Genomic DNA, 21,812 nt, shown 5'->3' with positions numbered 1-21,812 from the left:
TGCTGGAACCCACGTAGGGCCAGTCCCTGTGGAAATACGAGCATATTCACAACCCCAAATTGTCAGTGGTAGGGAACAGTCCCAAAGTCCTGTGGCCATATTCCAAACATTAACCATAGGCTGTTCCTTTTGCACTGGGGAAGCCTCAAAATGACAATCCACATAAGCTGTATCTGTATGAACATGATTCAAAAACTTCAGCACAAGCAAAACGAGCAAAACCTTACATAATATTTTCAAAAAATTCAGCACAAGCAAAACAAGCAAAACCTTGCATAATATTTCTTGTAGTGTGTCTCCCATATTCCCCCTTTTTTGTTTAATGGATTTCAGTGTTTGATAAATGTGCTCAGTGATAGCTTGTCCAGTGGGAGAATGAGCAATGGCTGTAGTATGTTTAACACCCCCTTCTTGGAGGAAAGTTCAAGTGGCCTTAGAGGTATATGCAGGCCCATTATCTGTTTTTGTAGTATGTGGGATTCCCATAGCAGCATAAGCAGATAACCAGTGTTTACGGGTGTCATGACTGTGTTCACCTGTATGTGCTGTGGCAAATATGTAAGAAGAATGAGTATCTATCGTTACATGTGCATATTTTAGACGGCCAAATTCAGGAACGTGAGTGACATTTGTCTGACACAGTTGAAGAGGTGCTGTGCCACATGGATGTGTCCCAATTTGAGGCAAAGAGGTATCAGTCAAATTATGTAGCTGGTATTCAATCATAAACACAGCGTATTGCATAGCAGAGAGGATCATTCTTAACGCAGTTTTCCAGTCGTGAGGGGTCATAGCGCAACTGTCACTGTTTGCAACCAAAAGATTGTATGTAAAGGCTGACTGAACTCCGTATGTTCTCACTGACTCCCTTAGCTCCTTCACTGCCTCACAAGGCAGGGATTCCAAATGGGGGACCTGATTAGGAAAGGTTTGCAACGTGTCAGCATCACCCCTTAATATTGTTTCTTTTCTGCCTTGCTCTAAGACATCACAGTACGCTGTAGGGAAATTTGTCATTCCTGCTCCAAACAAAGTATCATCAGGAGGAAATGCGTCCGATTCTCTTTCTGGATCTACAGGACCGGGGTCACAACGATCCTCTGGTTTCGGTCCATCCGCGTCTTTAAGCACGTTATACACGGGCTGCACAGACGCAGCCGCGCACGACGAGGGGGGGGCGGCACTGCGAGGCGCAGAGAACGACGTGGGCGGAGCAGAGGGCGGGGGGGCCGTAGAGACCGACAACGCGGCGAGAGACGTGTGCGGGGGGGCAGGCGGCCGCTGGCTGGGAACGGCTGCTTGTGTCGGAGCGCGGCCGCTGTTCTTTCTTGCGCTGAGCTGGAGGTTTCTTGACCGGCGACGGCAGGTGACGGTGTTGTGGTTGTCCGAGCGGCAGTTCTGGCACCACACACCGACAGCTTGGCAATTCCGTCGCAAATGTCCCTTAACGCCACACCGGAAACATTTAAAAGAGGTGCTTGGGCCTGCACTGGTTACCGCAGACGCTTGTAAGGGTGCAAGAGCTGCTAACACTTGATTCTGGGAAGCCTCAGCCTGTGCCTTTAATCCTGCCCCTAGCTCTTTAATAGCCTCAACTATGAAAGCCTGAGCCCCCGTGGGCACACTCGATAATCTGTCTAACGCCTCCTCTATTGTCCAGTTACTCCTCAAAGTACTTAGAATGCCACGAGCTGTAGCATTACAATTCTGAAGTGCACAATGTTTTAGCATTATTTCCCTCATGTACTCTGGTACTCCAGCCTTCTCTATGGCTCCAGCTACCTTATCTAGAAATGCTCCAAAATCCTCATTTCTTCCCTGCTGGATTCCCATATAAGACGGCAGCCCACCTGGCACCTTGATCTTATTCATAGCCTGCCTGGCCAGATACATTGACTCCCTACATTTAGCTGGTCCTAATAAAGCCTGGGCCTCCGTCTGGATGAAAGGACCCACCCCTAAAAGTTCTTCGATGGTTACATTATACAAGGGATCTCCGGGCTGCCTAAATATCCCAATGCTCTGTTGGCACATCTCTTCCCAATAAGCATTAAATAGCAGTTGTTCGTGCTGCGAAAAAATCAGCCTAGCTATAGCCCGACAATCAGATGGCAACAAAACCTGAGTACTCCAGATATAATCCAGTATCTGTCTCGCTGGCTCACTTTTTACTCCAAACTGACTGACCGTAGGACGCAATTGTGACAACAACTTCCAACCTAAAGCACTGATAGCAGCCTGTGTCCCACCTGCAGCATTAGCCGAATACCCCCCCGGCAGCACCACCTGTCGCACCGCTTCCAACGCCTCACCATCTCCCGACTCTAAACAAGCCCGCACCAGCGCAGCCCAAGCCCCCCCCCGCTCCCGCGCGACGGCCTCCGCCAGGTCACTCTGTGCCCCAGGGAGCGGCTCATTGCAAAGGGGGGTCGAGGGCAATCTGACCATTCATTATAATTCTTATTCCTCCCCTGCACAGCACTAGCTTGTTCTGCCGCTTCCTTTTCTGCCTGATGTAGCAACAAATCATTATAAACCACACGCCACCACTTCCCGCATTTTTTAGCTGTTTTATCCCCATCTAATATTCCCTGAAAAATTGCATCTCCAAATTTACGCCACTCAGCAAGATCATACACTAAATGCGGATTCTGAAATAACCCTTTAGCATACCCATACACTAATAACTCGGGGAGATCCTTTTGCAAGTCTGTCCCCTTAACCTGACTCTTTTTTTTCAAAAAGCAAGAAAATACCTGACACCTTTTTTTTAAAAAGCAAGAAAATAATTCATAAACCGCTTGCCTTCCCATACCTATTTGTCAGCGCGCTGTTGCAGCCTTAAAGGATGTCGGCGGCCCGTATCGGCTAGGCCCTTCTATAAGGTCACGTAGAGCACCTGCACCTTCTTTTCCTGGCTCATGCTATCCCCGCTGCTTAAGGATCCGAACACCTTCGCTACTGCGATCCTTCCTGGTAGGCCATGTCGGGGTCACCAATTGTTGCAGAACGGCGGGAGAAAAGCAGACGACCACACCTGTCATTGACATATGATCAGCTATTCTCGTTTATTCCTTGGCTGCGTGTACCTTTATAATACGGATAATTAGCTCATACATATTGCAAAAGTAGAGCTCATCATTGGTTCCCAATTATATACCATCCCCGAGTATCTTAACAGCTTGTTGTTATCATCCTGAAAGTTACTCCCTTGCCGAGTTCACAAAACCATGGTTAGTTTCTCACCATCCCAGGGCATCCTGTTGATCTCACTGTCCTTGCAGGTGGCATGGCTGCTTGATTAACTGCACCGTGTTTACGACCCTTCTCAGCTAGCTGTAAAAAACACTCTCTACATGGTATGTTTTAATTTCTCTGCTTAGTGTGTCCATTAGGGAGGCAATATTGGGTACGGCTGCATGAATGGGCGGCGTGACCTTATTCAATTCTCTATAATCTACTGTCATCCTCCATGTTCCATCCGGCTTTCGTACTGGCCATATTGGGGAGTTGTATGGGCTATGTGCAGGCCTTATATACCCACTCTCTGTAACTCCTGCACTGTTTTTGTTATTTCGTCCTGCCCACCCGGGAGTCTATATTGTTTTACATTAGTAATCCAGCGTGGCTTCGGCAGAGAAATAGGCTCATGTTTGGCATGACCTCTCAATATTGTTTGTATTGTAATAGTAATAGTCTCGTGCGGGTTGGAAGGGACCTTAGAAGTCATCAAGTCCAACTCCCGGGATTCGAGCCTCTGTGCTGCAGAGCGGCACTTCTACCACTTGTACCACAGGGGGGATTCGAACCCCGGGCCCTGGTGTTGCAAGGCGGCATTCCTACCACTTGTGCCACCGTGGCACACAAGTATTGCTCGGATACTAATGCATCTCTGTCGGAGCCGGAACTCCCCCACCGTTGTGTGGAGAGCCAGGCCCCACAAGATGTCAATCCCCAATATATACTCTGGAATTGGGGCAATGTATACCTTATACTCCCGTGGTGGGAGGCACCCAACCCCCAATTTTACCCAGGTTTGGGTGACTGGAATGGTCTGTCCCCCAAAACCTCCAATCATCACTATTGCCTTTGAATTTCGTTGGATCTCCATATATTATGGATGTTTCAGCCCTGGTATCCACTAGGGCCATAAACTTTTGTACATTTTTCCGGGACCAATATATTGTTAATTCTACATTGGGCCTCCAGTCCCATCTGGAGGCCCTAGGAGAACTGACGTCCCTTGTCATGCCATGAATTGGGCTAGGTTCAAATCTTTTACCTCTGAAGTCTTACATATCGTAGCCCGAGACACTTGAGGCAGCTTCTTTTTTCTACTAGGAACAATGAAATCTTCTAAGTTCCAAGTTACTGTTGGCTGTCGTTCTACAATTCTTATCCTTGGTCTTTTAGGACAGTTTTGAAATTTTTGTTCATCCTTCAGCTGCTTCCACAGCTGAAGGAGGACATGGTTAGGCTGGCCATCAATTTTTGTAAATTGAACGCCTGCCCAAAGAAGATCACCAAACATTTGTTTTCAGGACACTCTTATAGGTCCCGACTGAGGGGTTCGCAGGGCTGGTTTCCTAGTTTGAGTTATTGGAAAGACCTCTGCATCTTCTATTACCCTAATATTGCGCTTAGCTCTTAAACGCTCTGTCTCCCCCAGATCCGCTACTAACTGAGCAGCTTGTTGAACTGCTGCTTTCGAAGCCACCAATGGATTTAATATGGAAACTAATGTTCCATACATATGTGAGGGAGCTTGTTGCAATATTAGGTCCCTCATCCCTGCAGAAAATTTTACCATATCAGGGCTATCGAATGTATCTTCATAAATGGCTTCTTGCATGCCCATATATAATTTTGAAGGTCCTCCATGGAAGACCACATGCCCGTGTTTACCAGTACGTCAGATTTATTTGACCATACCATGCGGCATGCAGCCATCACCAATCTATGACTGAATGATTTTCATCAGGGAACTGGGTTCCTTCATATAACTTTGCCTAATGGCAGGATGGATGGTTATAGTTGCTAGTTTAGATACCTCAGGTCCGCTAATTAATACACTTTCTGCCCCTGAATCCCATAGACGCAACAGCCAGGCCGGAACACTTTCTCGCAGCCTTTGTCTAAATCGCTGAACCAAATCCATGAGTTCTGTAGGTGTGCAGGGGCGGGCTGTTACGTGTAGGTAAGACTCGGCAGGGGGCCATTGATCTGGTGGCACCCCTGTTGGCTGGTCCTGGATCGTTTTTGTCTTTTGAGTCACCACAGGACGGACTTCTAATAAGTCCGCCTTAGGTGGTTCCTCCAGATCAGCTTTGGTGACTTTGTCCTGATCTGTTGTTTTAGGATCTTGTTCATCATTCATTGTAATATATCTAATTTGGGGATTTGGTGGAAAAAAAGATGGATTTTTCCCTGTTAATAAACCGAGCTCGCTTTCTAGCTTTTCAATTCGAGCCTTTAATAATTGATTTTCATGCTCAATATCATTTCAGCTCATTTCGGCTTGATTTAAAGCAGTTAGTAAGGGCCAGGCTACTATAGACGCGGCCATTTGTCTTTCTCTGGTAGTAAGTATGTCCTTATGTAATCCTTGAAAATATTCAGTTAAACAAAATGGGGACATGTTGTCCACTATCCGTAAGGGACGCCATTGTTCAATAATAGTCACGAGTTGGAAATATGGGGATCCCATGAATCCTGGGATTTGCCCAGGAAGGATCTTTCCTAAAGGAGTGGCCTTCTCCCCCTTGAACCAACTAAACATATTCCACAAGAAAGACATCTTTTTTCCCATGTCCACAGGTTACACTGCCTGGCTCGTCAAATGTAAAGGTGGCTAATATGAAGATGTAAACCAAAATGGTGACAAATAGTCAAAGGTTATTAGTAAAGAAAACTCACCAATGTCAATGCTTGGACCAGATAGCTGAGGCAGTCTCCACTAGGGAGCAATTTCCAAGAGATACTGCCTCAGTAGTGGTCAGCACTTAAATGAGGTCTCAGAGGGGGTGGAGTCGAAGTCCACCCCTTCCGGGAGCACAGCTAGATTACTCTCACCTGTGCTCCCGCAGCTGACCCAACACTTGCCTCAGCTAATTAATCAGTGGTTCAAGCTGTGATTTCCCATACAAGTAATAACTTTAATTTCTATATTAGTGTATATTTTATTTAAGCCACATTCAGCCATAGCACAACTTTTGTTGCTGATACCTGTTGCCAGGTGTTGTGCATTCTCTAGTGTGCATCAGGAAGCATTCTGTAGATATAAATCTATCTATATATCTATATATATATTTATATATAATATAAATATATATTATATATATTATATTATATATACATATATATATATTTATATATAGAGAAATATATATAGGATGCTAAAAAAATAAAATTATCAAGATCAAAATTTTTCAAGTGCACACACAGCCTTGATAAAAAGTAAAGCTATGCTTCTAGAGAGGTTCCATTTAAAAATAAAATAATACTTTCATAACAAGTAACTTAATATCAGAAGTAAACTGTATAAAAAGCCTTCTAAATCTTACATATCTAAATTCTACTAAATACCTTAGTCATATCTAATGCAAGAGCGGGGGCTTTTGACTCTCAGTGTATATTTTTTATATGTAGGTTGCTCCAAAATTAATGCCTCCTATTTATTTCCATGAAAACTACAACGGATACAAAGAGCACAGCAACATTATTTTGTATCTGAGAATTTGCTCTACCAAATGTACTCACCACTATTAGCTATGCATTTTCACGAGCATGCCATGATTATAAAAACCTGCATCAGCAGAGATGATCCACTGTCACCACTGCTGAAACACACCACCCACCCCTCACTCTTCTCACTTCCATTGTTTGGTCTCCATAAACATTCAGCAAGCATCATTGAATATCACTGGTGCCCTTTTCCTTCATAGGCACTTCCATGTCAGACACCATTTTGTCACACTACAACAACATGGAATGGGACATCGGTAAAAAAGTTCAACCTCTGCTTCCATAACACCACCATCCACCTCTGACATCTTGGGCTGCCATAGTAAAAGAGGAAGCATTACTTTCAGAGCAACCCTCATAGTTACAGTTAAACGTTGTAAATACTGTTGTTTCAGACACAGAATGATTTCATGGTGATCTGCAACGTTGCAAAAATCTTAGAGCTTGTAGTGCCACTAATGGAGCACCCAAGTGAGACTTTCCTTGCCACTATTGAGGAAGACCTCATGAAACTCATCATCAAATATGGCATGGCGGTAAGTTTTTAAGTGCTAATATTCAAATGTTGATTCAGTTTCACACTGCAAAATACATTATTTTGATTAAATAAAAGTTTTTCTTCATTATGAAATTGCTTATGCTGGTCATAGAACTGATGAGCCATGGAACAACAGAAAAAAAAGCATTTCCGGTTTACTGGAGTTTTTAATGTGTTGCTGCCATATTTTAATGGTTATGAGTTCGGGCAGGTTTACAGAGCAGGCTATGAAATAAACTGTTAGTTTGTTTTGGTTCTCTACATAGAATTTGAATTTTTTCTAGAGCTATTTGTTGTTTCTTGCTCCTAGGTTGTTCAGCATTGTGTGAGCTGTCTTGGGGCTGTTGTGAACAAGGTCACTCAGAACTATAAATTTGTGTGGGCCTGTTTTAATAGATACTATGGTAAGTGAAGTCACAATATGCAAGTTTCACATCTCAGTTTGGGCTGCAAGTCTTAGGGATGCACTGTGTTTAAATACTATGATTAAAACTTTTATCTTACTGTAGGCGCACTTTCAAAATTAAAAAGTCAACACCAAGAAGACCCCAACAGTACAGTACTCACAGCCAATAAACCAGCACTGCTTAGATCACTTTTCACTGTTGGAGCATTATGTCGGCATTTTGATTTTGATCAGGAAGATTTTAAAGGCAACAGTAAGGTAAAATATCCTGTATTTAACTTTCCAAGTCATAAAAGTGAAACATTCAATATGCTTATTTGAAAGCACAGTATTCCTAGTCTCTTAATGCTGTATCTTTCATAATGCATACAATATTTTTTTTTAATTTGTAAATATGTGCAAAAACTGTGCAGATTGTTTCTCCTTTTCTTTTTGACATCTGTGTTTTTTGTAAGAGATTAAAAAAATAACAATTTGAAGATGAAAATAGTCTTTTTAATTTACTCAGGTTAACATCAAGGATAAAGTGCTTGAACTGTTGATGTATTTTACAAAGCATTCAGATGAAGAAGTACAGACAAAAGCCATTATTGGACTGGGTAAGAAATATTAACAATTTTTATTATTCTGCTATGGTAAATATCCATGCATTATAACAGGAATTCATGTATTTGTACAGTAACAGAGAAGTTTGTTTAAAATCAGCTTCACTACATATTTTACTTGAGAAATTGCTAGAGAAATGTGGTCAAAAGGATTCTAGTTGTATACTGCAACAGAGTGAATGCTTTTAACAGTGAAATCCTTTTTGATATGTGCCCTAGTTTTAAAAAGTAGTAGACTTCCAAAGTAATAGATACTCCTTATTTTTCTTCCACATGCAAGTAATTTTTACTTCCAAATCTTGTTTTTAATTTCTCAAGGCATGCTTAAAGTATAGCGAAAAAAAAATCTGAAAAAATCTTGCGATTTAAGGCTCAGGGCCAGATCTTCTACAGGAGAACTCCATGAGTTTATAGCAATCAGGGAGTTGTTCTATGAAATTTCATAAGGCATTGAGATGTCATAACCTAAATATTACTGTTTTAACATTTTGGCTGTATTTCAGTATTAAATAAATTCTCTATTTGAAGGCATCAGTATGGTCTATCAGTCACTTGAACTAGTGAGTGAACTGCAATTGAGTGGTGCATATCACATTCCGCCATAGCAATGCTATGTTGTTCTGGAGGATTTTTTTGGCATTACATCAAGCTGTACAATGCTTTTTGTCATTTGTCCACATTAATTACCCTATATAGGAAATGGGCTACGGTTAGCCATGCTAACCATAGATGTGATTGCTTTATGGATTCTGACCATATTATACTGCCAAAAACATTGCTAAATTACAGACTGAACTGTGACCAGTTTAGTGGAAGGGGAGGAGGTGTAGGTGGCTATCAGTAAGTTCAGATTATTTTTTCCTCTATAAGCATATCACTCTTCATTTTAATTAAACCTCAGACAAGTGTTTTGAGTGATAGATTGATCTTTTCTACATACTGGTTCCATTTTGAGATTAACTGTTGTACATGTAGCTGCATGGTAGACAGGGCAAAGACCCATTTTACAAGCTGGTAATTGAGCTAAGTTGTTACATTTTTCAACATTTGTGTGCAGCAATAAGGTAAAAATAGCCAGAAAGCTATTTTAACATTTATAGACAGTAAATATGTTATATAAAGAATATTTATTTTCCTATCAGTAATTTAGCGTCCTTTCAGTAAGGATGCTTAACAGGTACAGCTTTTGCTTTGGGATGCCTCACTCCTGTTGAGGGATCAGTCTGCTCACAGAAGCAAAATCGCTTCTAACAGGCTCTTGACAATACCAGGAAAAACATTTACAAGTAGGACCATTGTTATACAAAAAAAAAAACAACTAAAATTCTCTCAACTGGTGAAGGGGATCTCTAGCTATGCAGCATTCCTCATCAGAAAGTAGACTGTGTCTAAGAGATGCTCTCCTTTTTGTGGCCGGCCCTCACACAAGCCCAGGGTACCTCCACCCTGGGTCCACCCCTTCTGGTCACAGCTAGAAATAATCTGCCTGTGCCCCCTGGACCGACCACACACCTTCATTAAGTGCTCAATCACCAGTTCAAGCCACAACCTAACAGTTCTACAGGGATTATGTTTAACCATAAATCTTTTGAAGCCTGGTTATGGTTCTGTTCTTAATGTGTATGCAAGGCAAGTCAAGAATATAACATTTTGTTAGTAACTTTAGCTAAGCCTATAAGTATCAAACAGGCAGTGGCTTATTCGACCAAGTTCAATTCTTACTTTCAACAGACTGAAAAACAAAAGTATGAAGAAAAATAGTGTGACTGCAGCCCCAAGATGGGAAGTCAGTCTTTAAAAGACCACAACAAGATGTTGTTTTTCATCAGGAATATACAGTTAACCTTCACCTGCGCTGTCTTTCCTCAGTGCACAGAACTAGTTTTTTAAAAACTGACTCAGTCTTCACTTTGTAACAGCCTCTTTTATACATTGCATAATTTTTTGCTTTCACTTTTTCTAATCCCCATTCTTTTACGATTTCTGTTTGCTCATTCAGAATATTAGTTTCATACCATCATGAAAAAGACACTTAACATTTGTTTTCCTTGAGCAGTCTAAAAAAAATATGCAAATAGTTAAAGTTATAGCATTCCCGTTACTATGTTTATGATATACCATGAAAGTTTGTCAGCAGCAATCTAAAACTGTATGTATAGTCACTAATTCAGATCAGAGTTTCTATGACATAAAGACTTCTCTGACTTAGAATGGCCAATTCTTTGCCAAGGCTAAGTCTGCAGAATATTTTTCTCCAAATATATAGGAAAAAAAAAACAAAAAAAACCCATACTATTAAAAATGCTCTTTACAGGTTCTTTAAAGAGCTCTCACCCATTCAGATTCAGGCCACTACACTGGATGATCCAAACTTGCCTAACTCCTTACTGCAGCTGCCCCTGAAATGGCACCCTGCCTTTATCAAGAGTATTGCTATTGCAGCTAATATAACTCCTTATAAATTTCAGATGACATCTGTAGAAAAAAAAAATGCTGTTTGGACTAGAAAAGCTGTTCTAGTAACTAGAAGTGTAAAATCAACAAAAATAAAGAGTAACGTGATTAGACTGATATCTACAGTTTGCATAGCTAAAAAGATTAACATGGAGGAAAACAATAATTGGAAATAAATGAAAATACTCATCTATGTCTTAAGCTCACAAAAAAGCTCTAAAGGGAATAGTCTCCAGAAACAGATCTTTCCTTAGTGTCAGTCCTTAAATGGGGTCTAGGAGAGGTGGAGCCAGGCTCCACCCCTTCTGGTCACACAGGTGAATTGCCTTCACCTGTGCTCCCTCAGCTGACTTAGTTATTGCCTCAGGTGTTCAGTGTGTGCCTTAGGTGCTTACTGCGTTCAGTTTTGGGCTCCTCACTACAAGAATGATATTGAGGCCCTAGAATGTGTCCAGAAAAGGGCAACTAAACTTGTGAGGGGTGTATGGGAAACTGGTAATCACACCCTGAACCTCTGATTAATCAGCTGAGGCAAGTGTCGGGTCAGCTGTGGGAGCACAGGTGAGGGTAATTCAGCTGTGCTCCCGGAAGGGGTGGAGCTTGACTCCACCTCTCCTAGACTTCATTTAAGGGCTGACCACCACTAAGGCTGCGTCTCTTTGAGATTGCTCTTCTGTGGAGTTTGGATAGCCACCCTCAGTGTTTTCCAGCCAGACTGAAGGTGAGTTTTTCTTCTATGTAACCATTTGAATATCTTTTGTTATCCATTTTGTATTATTTTCATCTTTTGTATTATTCCACCTTACAGGTGTCTGGTGTGTAAGTCTTATGAGGAATGGCTCAGGGGGTTGGGGTTGTTTCATCTGGAAAAGAGGAGGCTTGGGGGAGACCTCATTACACTCTACAACTTCCTGAAGGGTTGTGATGAGGAGGGGCTTGGTCTCTTCTACCAGGCAACAAACAGGACCTGAGGAAATGGCCACAAATTGTATCAGATGAGGTTTAGACTGGTTTTAAGAAGGAACTTTTTTTCTTAAAGTGTGATCAAGCACTGGAATGGTTTGTCTGGGGAGGTGGTGGAGTCACCAGCTCTGGAAGTGTTGAAGAGCCATCTGGATAGGGAGCTAGGTGATGTGGTTTAGTGATTTAGACTAGATGATCATGTAGGTTCTTTCCATTCTTGTGATTCTATGATTCTAGGTGATCAATCAAAGGTTTGGGCTGTGATTCAATAGTTCCATTACAGGGAGGTAATATGTTTCATACTTTAAATTCTAAAGCAAGATTTAAAAAATAGAAATGTAACTGCTTGATGATATTAATGTAGAATATTTCTTTTTCCCCCCTCCCCCCCCCCCTTAGGGTTTGCATTTATACAACACCCAAGCTTAATGTTTGAACAGGAAGTAAAGACTCTGTACAACAGTATTCTTTCAGATAAGAACTGTTCAGTAAACTTAAAGATCCAGGTGTTAAAAAATCTTCAGACTTACTTGCAAGAGGAGGATACACGTATGCAGCAGGCAGACAGAGACTGTAAGTATTGAGGTCTGTGCTAATGAAACATTCAAAATCCAGCTTTATTGCTTACGATTACCATATGTTTGAACTGAGTCACTTAAGCTTGTTTTGTCAATAACTTTTTTATGCAAAGTATACTAGAAGAATCTTCAAAATCCATTATGTGCTTAGGTATATTGAGAAGCACAGCTTATTAACTTTTGAGATGTATAAATCCTGGAAGCAATCTGGAATGCATAATTGCTGCAATGATGGTAGTAATACTTTTTATCAAAGTCTTCTTTAAGATTAACTTACAGATACTAAATAAGAAATAATAAGGTATTTAAGTGGACTTTTTTTTAAGAGCAAGAGTTTAAGGTTGTATCTTTAGTTTTCTTGAGAAATATTTACTATTAAGATTGTTCTATGTTTCAGAAAATTGTAAACCCATTCTAAGACAGCTGAAAATGGGATATATTGTAAAGCTTAAAGTACTGATTAATGGAAAAGTGGATTATATTGTAGTGAGCATGCTATTGCTTTTGTCTTTTTTACAGGGAAAAAAGTAGCTAAACAGGAAGACCTGAAAGAAATGGGTGATATTTCCTCAGGGATGAGTAGTTCTATCATGCAGCTATATCTCAAGCAGGTCCTTGAGGCTTTCTTTCACACCCAGTCCAGCGTACGCCACTTTGCTCTAAATGTCATTGCATTGACATTAAACCAGGGTCTCATCCATCCTGTTCAGGTATGGTAAGATTTTGTGATGGTGTGGGTGTTGCTGTTCAGGTTTTCAGCAGTTTTTACACTTTCTAGAAGAAAATTCAGTTTTTCTCTTCTCAGTTGTGTTAAAGTAATTTCTTATTGTAGTAAGGGGTCTTTATAGTAAGTATATTTCAAAACATGTTTTATGTTGATTAGCCGTTAAGATTCTGAACACTTTCTTGGTTTGGGGTTGAGACTTAAAAGTCCCAACAGTGCCTAAATAGCACTTACAAATGGATGTTGGATATTTTTGTTATAAGTATAAATTTTATATGTATGCCAGGCCTTTTTCTTCCTTTGATTCTCTGTACTGCAAACTGTGTTATCTTGCCTCTGCCCCAATCTCTATATCCTCCAAATACTATGAAATTCCAGAGCTAATGTCAGAACTGCCTTCAGTCATCGTGTACATTATTTTTTGCTTACATAAGTTTTATATTTATTTTTAATGATGCAGTCATCATGTGTGTTGAGTCATAAGTGGTGTGGTTTTGTGTTTTTTTTAATGGCCTTTTTTGTTGTGTAAAATGACATTAGAGTTTGAGGAAAAATAGGAATACTACTGAAAACCTCATGCAACTTCTATCATAATGCTGGTCTCTCTTGTATGTTGTAGTATTTGCTTGCAAAAAGTAGTCAGGTGGTTAAGTTGCTGTACGGGAAATTGGTAATCACAGCCTGAACCTCTGATTAATCAGCTGAGGCAAGTGTTGGGTCAGCTGTGGGAACACAGGTGAGAGAAATTTAGCTGTGCTCCTGGAAAGGGTGGAGCTTGACTCCACTTCCTCTAGACCTCGTTTAAGGGCTGACCCCCACTAAGCCAGCATCTCTTGGAGATTGCCTCAGCGTTTCCCAGCAAAGGCATCTGTATTGGTGAGTTTTCCTTATAAATAACCTTTTGAATATCTGTTACCATCTTTGTACCATTCCACCTTATGTTTGCATAGTTTCCTATCCTAGTTTCTGGAGTAGTTAGAATATGTGGTCAACAGTGTAATAGAGGAACAAAGGCAGAGTGATAAAGAGGTGATATAATAACACTGAACAGTCATTTATTTTTTTTCAAGTGTGTGCCATACTTAATTGCTATGGGCACAGATCCAGAGCCCTCTATGAGAAACAAAGCTGACCAGCAGTTGGTGGAAATTGACAAGAAGTATGCTGGATTCATTCATGTAAGTAATTCTAATTTAAAATTGTGATGAATACTGTTTGCTGATGATTTAACACTTAAATATGCATCAGCTGCAGAAAATAGATTATAAAGTAACAAACAATTACTTATAAAGCAGTAAAGAAGATCCTGACTTTCCTCTGTACAGAGATCCACTGTTAGAAATAGAAAGGATGTAATAGGATATAATAAATAGAAGTAATTTCTGCTAGGCTAAAATTGCTTTTAATTTATGATTCAGTTTTTTCACACTGAATATTACGTAAGTGCATAGATTTCAGGTGGAAATTCTAAGATATGTGCAAAAAAAAAAGTAAATCTGTGCTGTTTGTACTAAAATAGACTAAGTATTGGTTTCCTCTATAGCTGACATGAGCATACATACTTGGTAAAATATTCTGTTCCTGTATGGACGTTTCAGCATTCTTGTAAGTAGCTTAAATTAGCATATCTGGATGTAGTTATTAAACAGTTTAGCAGGTATGCTTTTAACATAGAATGAATGGTGAAAGCAGTTCACAAGACTCTTTGTTCTCTGCCATAAATTTTGATTTATTCTGTTTGCCAACTCGAGGTAGTATATGCTGCAGTACATATTTAAAAGTTAAACTTCAGATGAGCAACCACTTAAAAGTAAATAAGCTAAAATAAGCTAAAAATGTGTAAGTGGGCATTTGTTTAATCTTCCACTGTAAAAATTTTCTTTTGTTTTGCTGCTTTAAAGTAATAGTTTGAATAAATACTTTTCCGTTTCAGATGAAAGCAGTGGCTGGTATGAAAATGTCTTACCAGGTACAACAAGCAATCAATACCTGCACAAAGGATCCTGTAAGAGGTTTTAGACCTGATGAATCATCCAGTGCGTTGTGTTCGCACCTGTACTCTATGATCCGAGGAAACCGTCAACACAGACGAGCATTTCTAATTTCTTTACTCAACCTCTTTGATGATACTGCAGTAAGCATCACACTTTCACATTTCCTTTACTTTAAAAAAAAAAAAAATCTAAAAAAAAAATCAAATATAGCATTACAAGTATTTTTGTCATAATTAGTTTCATCTCCCTAATGTGTTTTCTTTTCCTTTGTAATATGAGGTTTTTACCTATATGATATTTGTTACTTTCACATCATTCTATATCTTCCTATACCCAGATTGGATTGATCAGAAATTATGTATCTTCAGCTATGGCTTATATTCTTTAGAGTCAGGTGGGAGGTTTCTAAAATAGAATTTGTGATTGTTTTTTGCTCTATGTTGTTAAGAACATGGGATAAGTGTATAAATCTAATTTATTTGTATGTGTATTTATATGTACACTTAAATGTTTTCTTTTAACTTTCAGAAAACAGAGGTGAATATGCTCTTATACATAGCAGACAATCTAGCCTGTTTTCCTTATCAAACACAGGAAGAGCCATTGTTTATAATGCATCATATAGACATTACGCTGTCAGTTTCTGGAAGCAACCTACTACAGTCATTTAAAGAGGTATGTGCCTTCACTTTAATAAGCTTGACTATAATTTGGTCAAATTTTCAGGGAGCGCAAGAAGCATTACTTTGTAACCAGTAGTTAAAAAAAAAATCAAACGGCCCTTTCTGTTCTGGCCTGGATCTGGAAGGTGTGACTTGAAAACTTTCCATACATTGCTGCTTATATTATTAAAGTAGAGTTTTTTAAAAAATGAGATCTTAATATTTAATACCTATTATTCCATAATATTTTTTTAATAAATTGCTTGCATCTGGAAGTACATGAACCTGGAATCATCAGGAGGTATTGGTTTATTATGGTTGTTTTAATAATAAAATATGGTTTGGTATTCTTTTTGATGTAAAGTTCTTGCATGTGTGTTATCTGATAGCTTTCAAATATATTGTTTACTGCAGGAAATTTCATAAGGCGGCATATAAAAACTCCAGTCATACTATAATATCTGTTATATTAATACACAACCCTGTATGAAAAAGGCTGTTTTTCAGGCAGGACAGCTTTTACAGTTAAAGGTCCAAGCTGTTAAGAAACAAATCAATTTCAATAATTTCCAATCTGATACTAACTGCAACTCAGACTTGATGCCTGGAAAGTAGCCTGCTTTGAGTTCTTACCCCACCAAGGTTGAATTTTAATCTGCTGGAAAAAAAACACTATGCTCTGCAGATTGGGCACCAGTGTGTAGGACCCAGCAAAGTAAGGATGAGATACTGAGACATCTTAAGTTCTGTGTTACAGTATATGTAGTGATAATGCAAGAGTGAAATTCTGTGGTGCTACAAGTAGTAGAACTGATTTTTAGTAGCTGTTCATGATCACTTGGGATTTCTCTGGTCAGCTGTGTAATTAATATCATAGAATTTTAACTGCGGTTAGGATTAAAAATGGCTTGGACTGGTCTTTACCAAAGTATTTACGGAAATGTATGTAGTGCACAAAAATATGTGACATGTAAAGGGAATTTTCTCCTTGATTTATTGTATACTGCCTTTTATTTTTCTGGCACTGCAAAGAAAACTCGCAAGCAGTTTAAGAAAAATATGCCAGTTGCTTCACTCATTTCTGTTCTATCCAACTTGCAAAAAGTGATCTTTTGATCAGTTTTTGTGGGGGTTGGAGGGAGGGACAGGCAATTTGAAGGTCTTTTTGCCATAAATTACTTTTATCTTTTGATTATTGAGAATTGGGGATATTGGGAATTCTTGCTGTTTTCAGTCAACAATGATTTTGAACAGTTTTTTTAGAAATATACATGATGTTACTTTACCCTAATTTTGGAATGTATATTAATTTCCCTGTCTCACAGTCTATGGTGAAAGACAAAAAGAAGGAAAGCAAGCCTTCATCAGATGAAGAGGCTGAGAGTGACAGTGGTAGTGAAATTGAAGAGGAGGCTTGTAAACCTCGGAGGTTACGGAAACGAGTAGACTCTGATTCGGATTCTGATGAAGAAAATTATATAAATGTGGTGATGAAATGTTTACCAGAAAATTCAGCTCCTTTAATTGAATTTGCAAATGTCTCCCAAGGCATATTATTACTTTTGATGCTGAAACAGCACTTAAAGAATCTCTGTGGATTCTCTGATAGGTAAGGATACTTTAATAGTATGATCTTAACATCTAATGAGTTTTTTGTAAGGATTAAGTTGGAAGTTTAGTTAAAAATCAACTTTTTAATAATTGTTTTAGCAGTGGATTTTTCCCTTATAAAACTTTATCTTAGGGCAATTATTTAATTTCTTATCATTGTGTCTATTATATACAGAGTGATGAAAGTATGAGTGCCTATTTTGAAGATTTCAAAGGCTTTACATTGAAATTGTTTTGGATTTTCCTTTTAAAAACTTTTCTTTTCTTTAAACAGTAAAATTCAGAAATATTCTCCATCTGAATCTGCAAAAGTTTATGATAAAGCGATAAATAGGAAAGCAGGAGTGCATTTCCATCCAAAACAAACTCTGGATTTTCTGCGGAGTGATATGGCTAATTCTAAGATCACTGAAGAAGTGAAGAGGAGCATAGTAAAACAGTATTTAGATGTAAGTAAAGTTGCACAGCAGAAAGTTTAAAACTCTTTTAAACAAACTAACACAATCTGAAAGTAGATGCTGATGAATTGGACAGACATCTCAAAATGTTATGTTCCTGGTTGGTAACCTTATGTAGTATTCCAATAGCTTACAACTTCCTTTCAGGATGTTTAGTGGGGTTGTCTTTCAAAGTATTCTAATAAATTAAAACACAACAACTTTATTTCAACTAAGGAATATCTTTACAGACTTCTTTAGTACTTCTTGCATACTGTAGAAATGCAGGAAGTTTTAGATACCTAGTAGAAAATGAAAGTAAAAAAATGTGTAGAACAAATCATGTGAGCTGTTCGAGATTAAAGTTGCCTGCTATTTGTTTTATCCTGTTTCCTTGCCTTTGGTTTGGTTTAATGCACTGTTCTATAAATGTTTATTTTAATGGTACAATGTAGACTGATCTTTAATTGTTGTTAATTTTATTTTGTTTTAATAGTTCAAGCTCCTTATGGAACACTTGGATCCTGATGAAGAGGAAGAAGATGGAGAGGTGTCAGCTAGCACAAATGCTCGGAACAAAGCAATTACCTCACTGCTTGGAGGAGGCAGCCCTAAAAACAGTGCAGCTGAGACAGAGGATGATGAAAGTGATGGGGAGGATAGAGGAGGCGGCACTTCAGGGGTGAGGCGGAGGAGGAGTCAACGTATTTCACAGCGTATTACGTAAAATGAATTTTGTGCTTATGTCAGCCTACTATATTAAAAATGTACACAAAGTAATGTAATCCACATGAAAGCATTTTGTAGATAGAGATTCTCTACTTAAACGTTTATACAACTTTTTGTAGAAAGTTTAACAGAAAAGACAATAAAAAAATCCTAGAAAATGAGATTTATCCAGTATAAAAAGTTATTAATTTTCCTTTGACGTGTAATGTGTGCTATCCTTTCTATTGTTGCCAAGTTTTTATGTAGCTTTTTGATTCATGTGTGTATATATAATTTTATATATCAATAAGAGAAAAAGACACGGGTACAAATTAAGAGTATGTGGTTTTACAAGGATATGTTAACCCCTTGGCGCTGGCGGTCGCAGTGCGTCTCATTGCCAGCAATAGAATGTGTGCCGGGAAGTCCCAACTCCTGGCAGCAAGGGATTAAAAGCAATAAAAGCAATATTTTCACTAAAGTACTTTTGTGTAACACTTGGTCTTTTTTCCCTCCAATGTTTTAGTCATTGAGAAGGTCAAAACGAAATTCAGACTCTACAGAGTTGGCTTCACAGATGAATGAAAGTGTTGATGTCATGGATGTCATCGCTATTTGCTGTCCAAAGTACAAAGATCGACCACAAATTGCACGAGTAGTACAGAAAACCAGCAATGGCTTCAGTGTTCAGTGGATGGCAGGCTCCTACAGTGGCTCCTGGACTGAGGCTAAGCGCCGTGATGGCCGCAAACTGGTGCCTTGGGTAGACACTATTAAAGAGTCAGACATTATTTACAAAAAAATTGCTCTAACTAGCACTAATAAACTGACTAATAAAGTTGTTCAGATTCTACGATCGCTGTATGCCGCCAAGGATGGAACTTCTAGCTAATGAATTTGTACATGCAGCCAAATTTACAGGAATTGAAATAACACGGAAACATGAAATATTAACTTTCTGTCAAAAAAGTAATTAAAAATCAATTAAATGAGTAAGAACAGAACCTGGGACACAGGGAGAAAACAAGAAGGAAATGTTTGGTAAATGTTTTTGTGGGAGCTTCCCTCGCTGTTGTGCAGCAGAAATTCTCAAATCATTTATACTCCCACTGTATTATAGTTTAAAACATTTGTTTATATCTTGGCAAAAAAAAACAACACCTTTCTGTTTAAAAAAAAAATAATAAAATAAACAAGTGAATGTTGGAAATTAGTCTGTTAATGTTCTTAATAAAGTGTTCTTGGAGTTTAACCTAGCAGCGGATGGCTTTCTTTAGATTAGCCCAGTTTCTGTAAAATGGCAGAATCTCCTGCATATATAATTTATTCTGTTGAAGGAAAAAAAAAAAAAGGGGGGGGGGGGGGGGGGGAGCATGCAGTATCTATGACCTACGTGCAGGAGTTTTTGTAAGTGTAGATTTTGATGTTAGTAGGTCACACTGAAAATAATACAGGAAAATAAATCCCCCGGACCTCTGGTGGAGAAAATACTGCAATAAATATTTTTACTTCTCTTTGTTACTTGTCTGTTTCCATTTGAATTTCTTATTGTAATGATCTGAAAGATATATTATGCATAGATTTAAACAATCTTTTATGTAAAATTTATCGGTGTTTTTAGAAACAGGACGTAAGATACTGTTTATACAGTTTGTATAGGTTGGCTTCTGAATAATTGGCAGATAATAGTTTTTATCCCTTAAAGGGTATAAACGCAACTCTAGGATTTTATTGTATACTTCAATATTTAATACTAACTAAAACATTTAACACTGTGTCAAACACATTTTCAAGAGTACATTTTAATATAAAAAGAAACTACAGTTTGTACTTTGTAAGCTTCAATTTCTTTCTAATGGTATTTAAATGGCAATTTAAGATAGTTTAGGTGTTGGGAAAGCTGAATGAGTATTCTGTTTGTGCTAACTTCCTACATAAGCATTTCTCTGGGTTAATATATAGAGGTTTGTGTGAAAAAGAGATCGCTGCCAGTATCTGAGCCAGTAATGGGTATGCAGCTGCATAATTATGCTACGTTCCTTCACAAATTAATTTTAAATATTTGTAAATTAGGCTTTTTAACTAATTGAAAGATGTTTTCATGTTTTTTAAGTTGAAAACCAAAAGCAATTGAAAGCATTTAGAAGTTTTAATTGTATTACCACAAGTCTATCATAAGCGATTTTATATTCTAGATAGCAACAAAACTAGCAGATCTATAAATGAAAAATCTAAAGCAGTTAATGTTTTAGGGAAAGAGTGCAAGAGGAAGATCGACTGGTGGAGTGACTCTCTGTGAGAAAGGCACAGAGATTGGACCTCCCAGACGGAGGGAGTAATGTACCCTCTCTCTTGCCATAGTCAAGCAGGGAGAGACAACTTGAGAGGAGAGGAGGAATGGCAGCAGGTCCCAGCCTGGCATCACAAGCAACCCCCATTCTGATCTACCTCAGTTCCCCTGGTCCCACTGTGTAACAAGTTTGAAGCCCTGAAACCAGAGGGAGAGGTGAGTGACGGTGACGTGGGAGCACTGCCTCCAAGCTTGCCCAAGGTGAGATGGTCAGCTCCATGTTTGAAGACTGCCTCCTCTGAGAAAGAAAGGAGGGTGATAGTCATAGGCGACTCTCTTCAGAGAGGAACAGAGGGCCCAATACGTTGGCCTGACCCTACCCATAGGGAGGTGTGCTGCCTTCCTGTGGCCTGGGTCAGGGATATTTCTAAAAGACTCCCCAGCCTCATCCATCCCTCTGATTACTATCCTTTATTGATAGTTCAGGCCGGCAGCAATGGGATTGCTGACAGAAGCCTGAGGATTATAAAAAAATGATTTTAGGAGACCAGGGAAGTTAGTTGATGGAGCAGGCATACAAGTAGTGTTTGCCAGTATCCCTTTGGTGGCAGGGAATAACACTGAGAAGACCAGGAAAAGCCATCTTATAAACGCACAGCTGAGAGGCAGGTGCAAATGCAAAAATTTTGGATTCTTTGATCATGGGATGGTCTACTCAGCACCTGGCCTGAGGTCTGCTGATGGAAATTGCCTGGCTCCAAAGGGGAAACAGATTCTTGCCCAGGGGCTGGCAGGACATGTAGAGAGGGCTTTAAACTAGATATGAAAGGGGAAGGGGATAAAGCCAGGCCTGCTAGAGATCAGCCTGGGGAAGTGGTATTGGGATTAGGAGTGAAGCAAGGGGCTCAGCTGAGGTGCATCTACACCAATGCACGCAGCATGGGCAACAAACAAGAAGAGTTGGAAGCCATTGTGCAGCAGGCAAACTATGACCTAGTTGCCACAACGGAAATGTGGTGGGATTGCTCCCATGACTGGAGCACTGCAATGGATGGCTACAAACTCTTCAGGAAGGATAGGCAAGGAAGGAGGGATGGC

The 21,812-nt window shown here is 39.2% G+C and overlaps 1 protein-coding gene and 1 pseudogene across 11 annotated transcripts in view; one reads left to right on the top strand and one right to left on the bottom strand.

The window, feature by feature from the left end:
- LOC146754699 (nipped-B-like protein) overlaps positions 1-19,680 on the top strand; it is a 251,490-nt gene extending 231,810 nt beyond the window's left edge. For 9 of the 11 annotated variants that reach the window (XM_085527742.1, XM_085527738.1, XM_085527746.1 and 6 more), the window contains 13 exons: positions 7,140-7,280; positions 7,593-7,686; positions 7,792-7,946; positions 8,197-8,287; positions 12,110-12,283; positions 12,808-12,998; positions 14,083-14,190; positions 14,946-15,146; positions 15,535-15,681; positions 16,994-17,277; positions 17,554-17,728; positions 18,213-18,398; positions 18,951-19,680. In XM_085527742.1, the coding sequence (XP_085383868.1) occupies positions 7,140-7,280; positions 7,593-7,686; positions 7,792-7,946; positions 8,197-8,287; positions 12,110-12,283; positions 12,808-12,998; positions 14,083-14,190; positions 14,946-15,146; positions 15,535-15,681; positions 16,994-17,277; positions 17,554-17,728; positions 18,213-18,398; positions 18,951-19,316 (2,313 nt within the window). In that variant the 3' untranslated portion in view covers positions 19,317-19,680. Of the gene's footprint in view, positions 1-7,139; positions 7,281-7,592; positions 7,687-7,791; positions 7,947-8,196; positions 8,288-11,378; positions 11,469-12,109; positions 12,288-12,807; positions 12,999-14,082; positions 14,191-14,945; positions 15,147-15,534; positions 15,682-16,993; positions 17,278-17,553; positions 17,729-18,212; positions 18,440-18,950 lie in introns of those variants that run through there. The other 2 variants (XM_085527743.1, XR_014939007.1) reach the window with 2 other exon arrangements.
- LOC146754700 (uncharacterized) lies at positions 4,804-5,797 on the bottom strand (annotated as a pseudogene).
- Positions 19,681-21,812: the final 2,132 nt, after the last annotated feature.

Source organism: Coturnix japonica, chromosome W (genome assembly GCF_054131305.1).
Source record: "Coturnix japonica strain WE chromosome W, WE-NBRP24, whole genome shotgun sequence".
NCBI classification, from domain to species: Eukaryota; Metazoa; Chordata; class Aves; order Galliformes; family Phasianidae; genus Coturnix; species Coturnix japonica.
The sequence above is the reverse complement of the archived record's forward strand: the minus strand, read 5'-3'. Positions and strand labels throughout refer to the sequence as shown.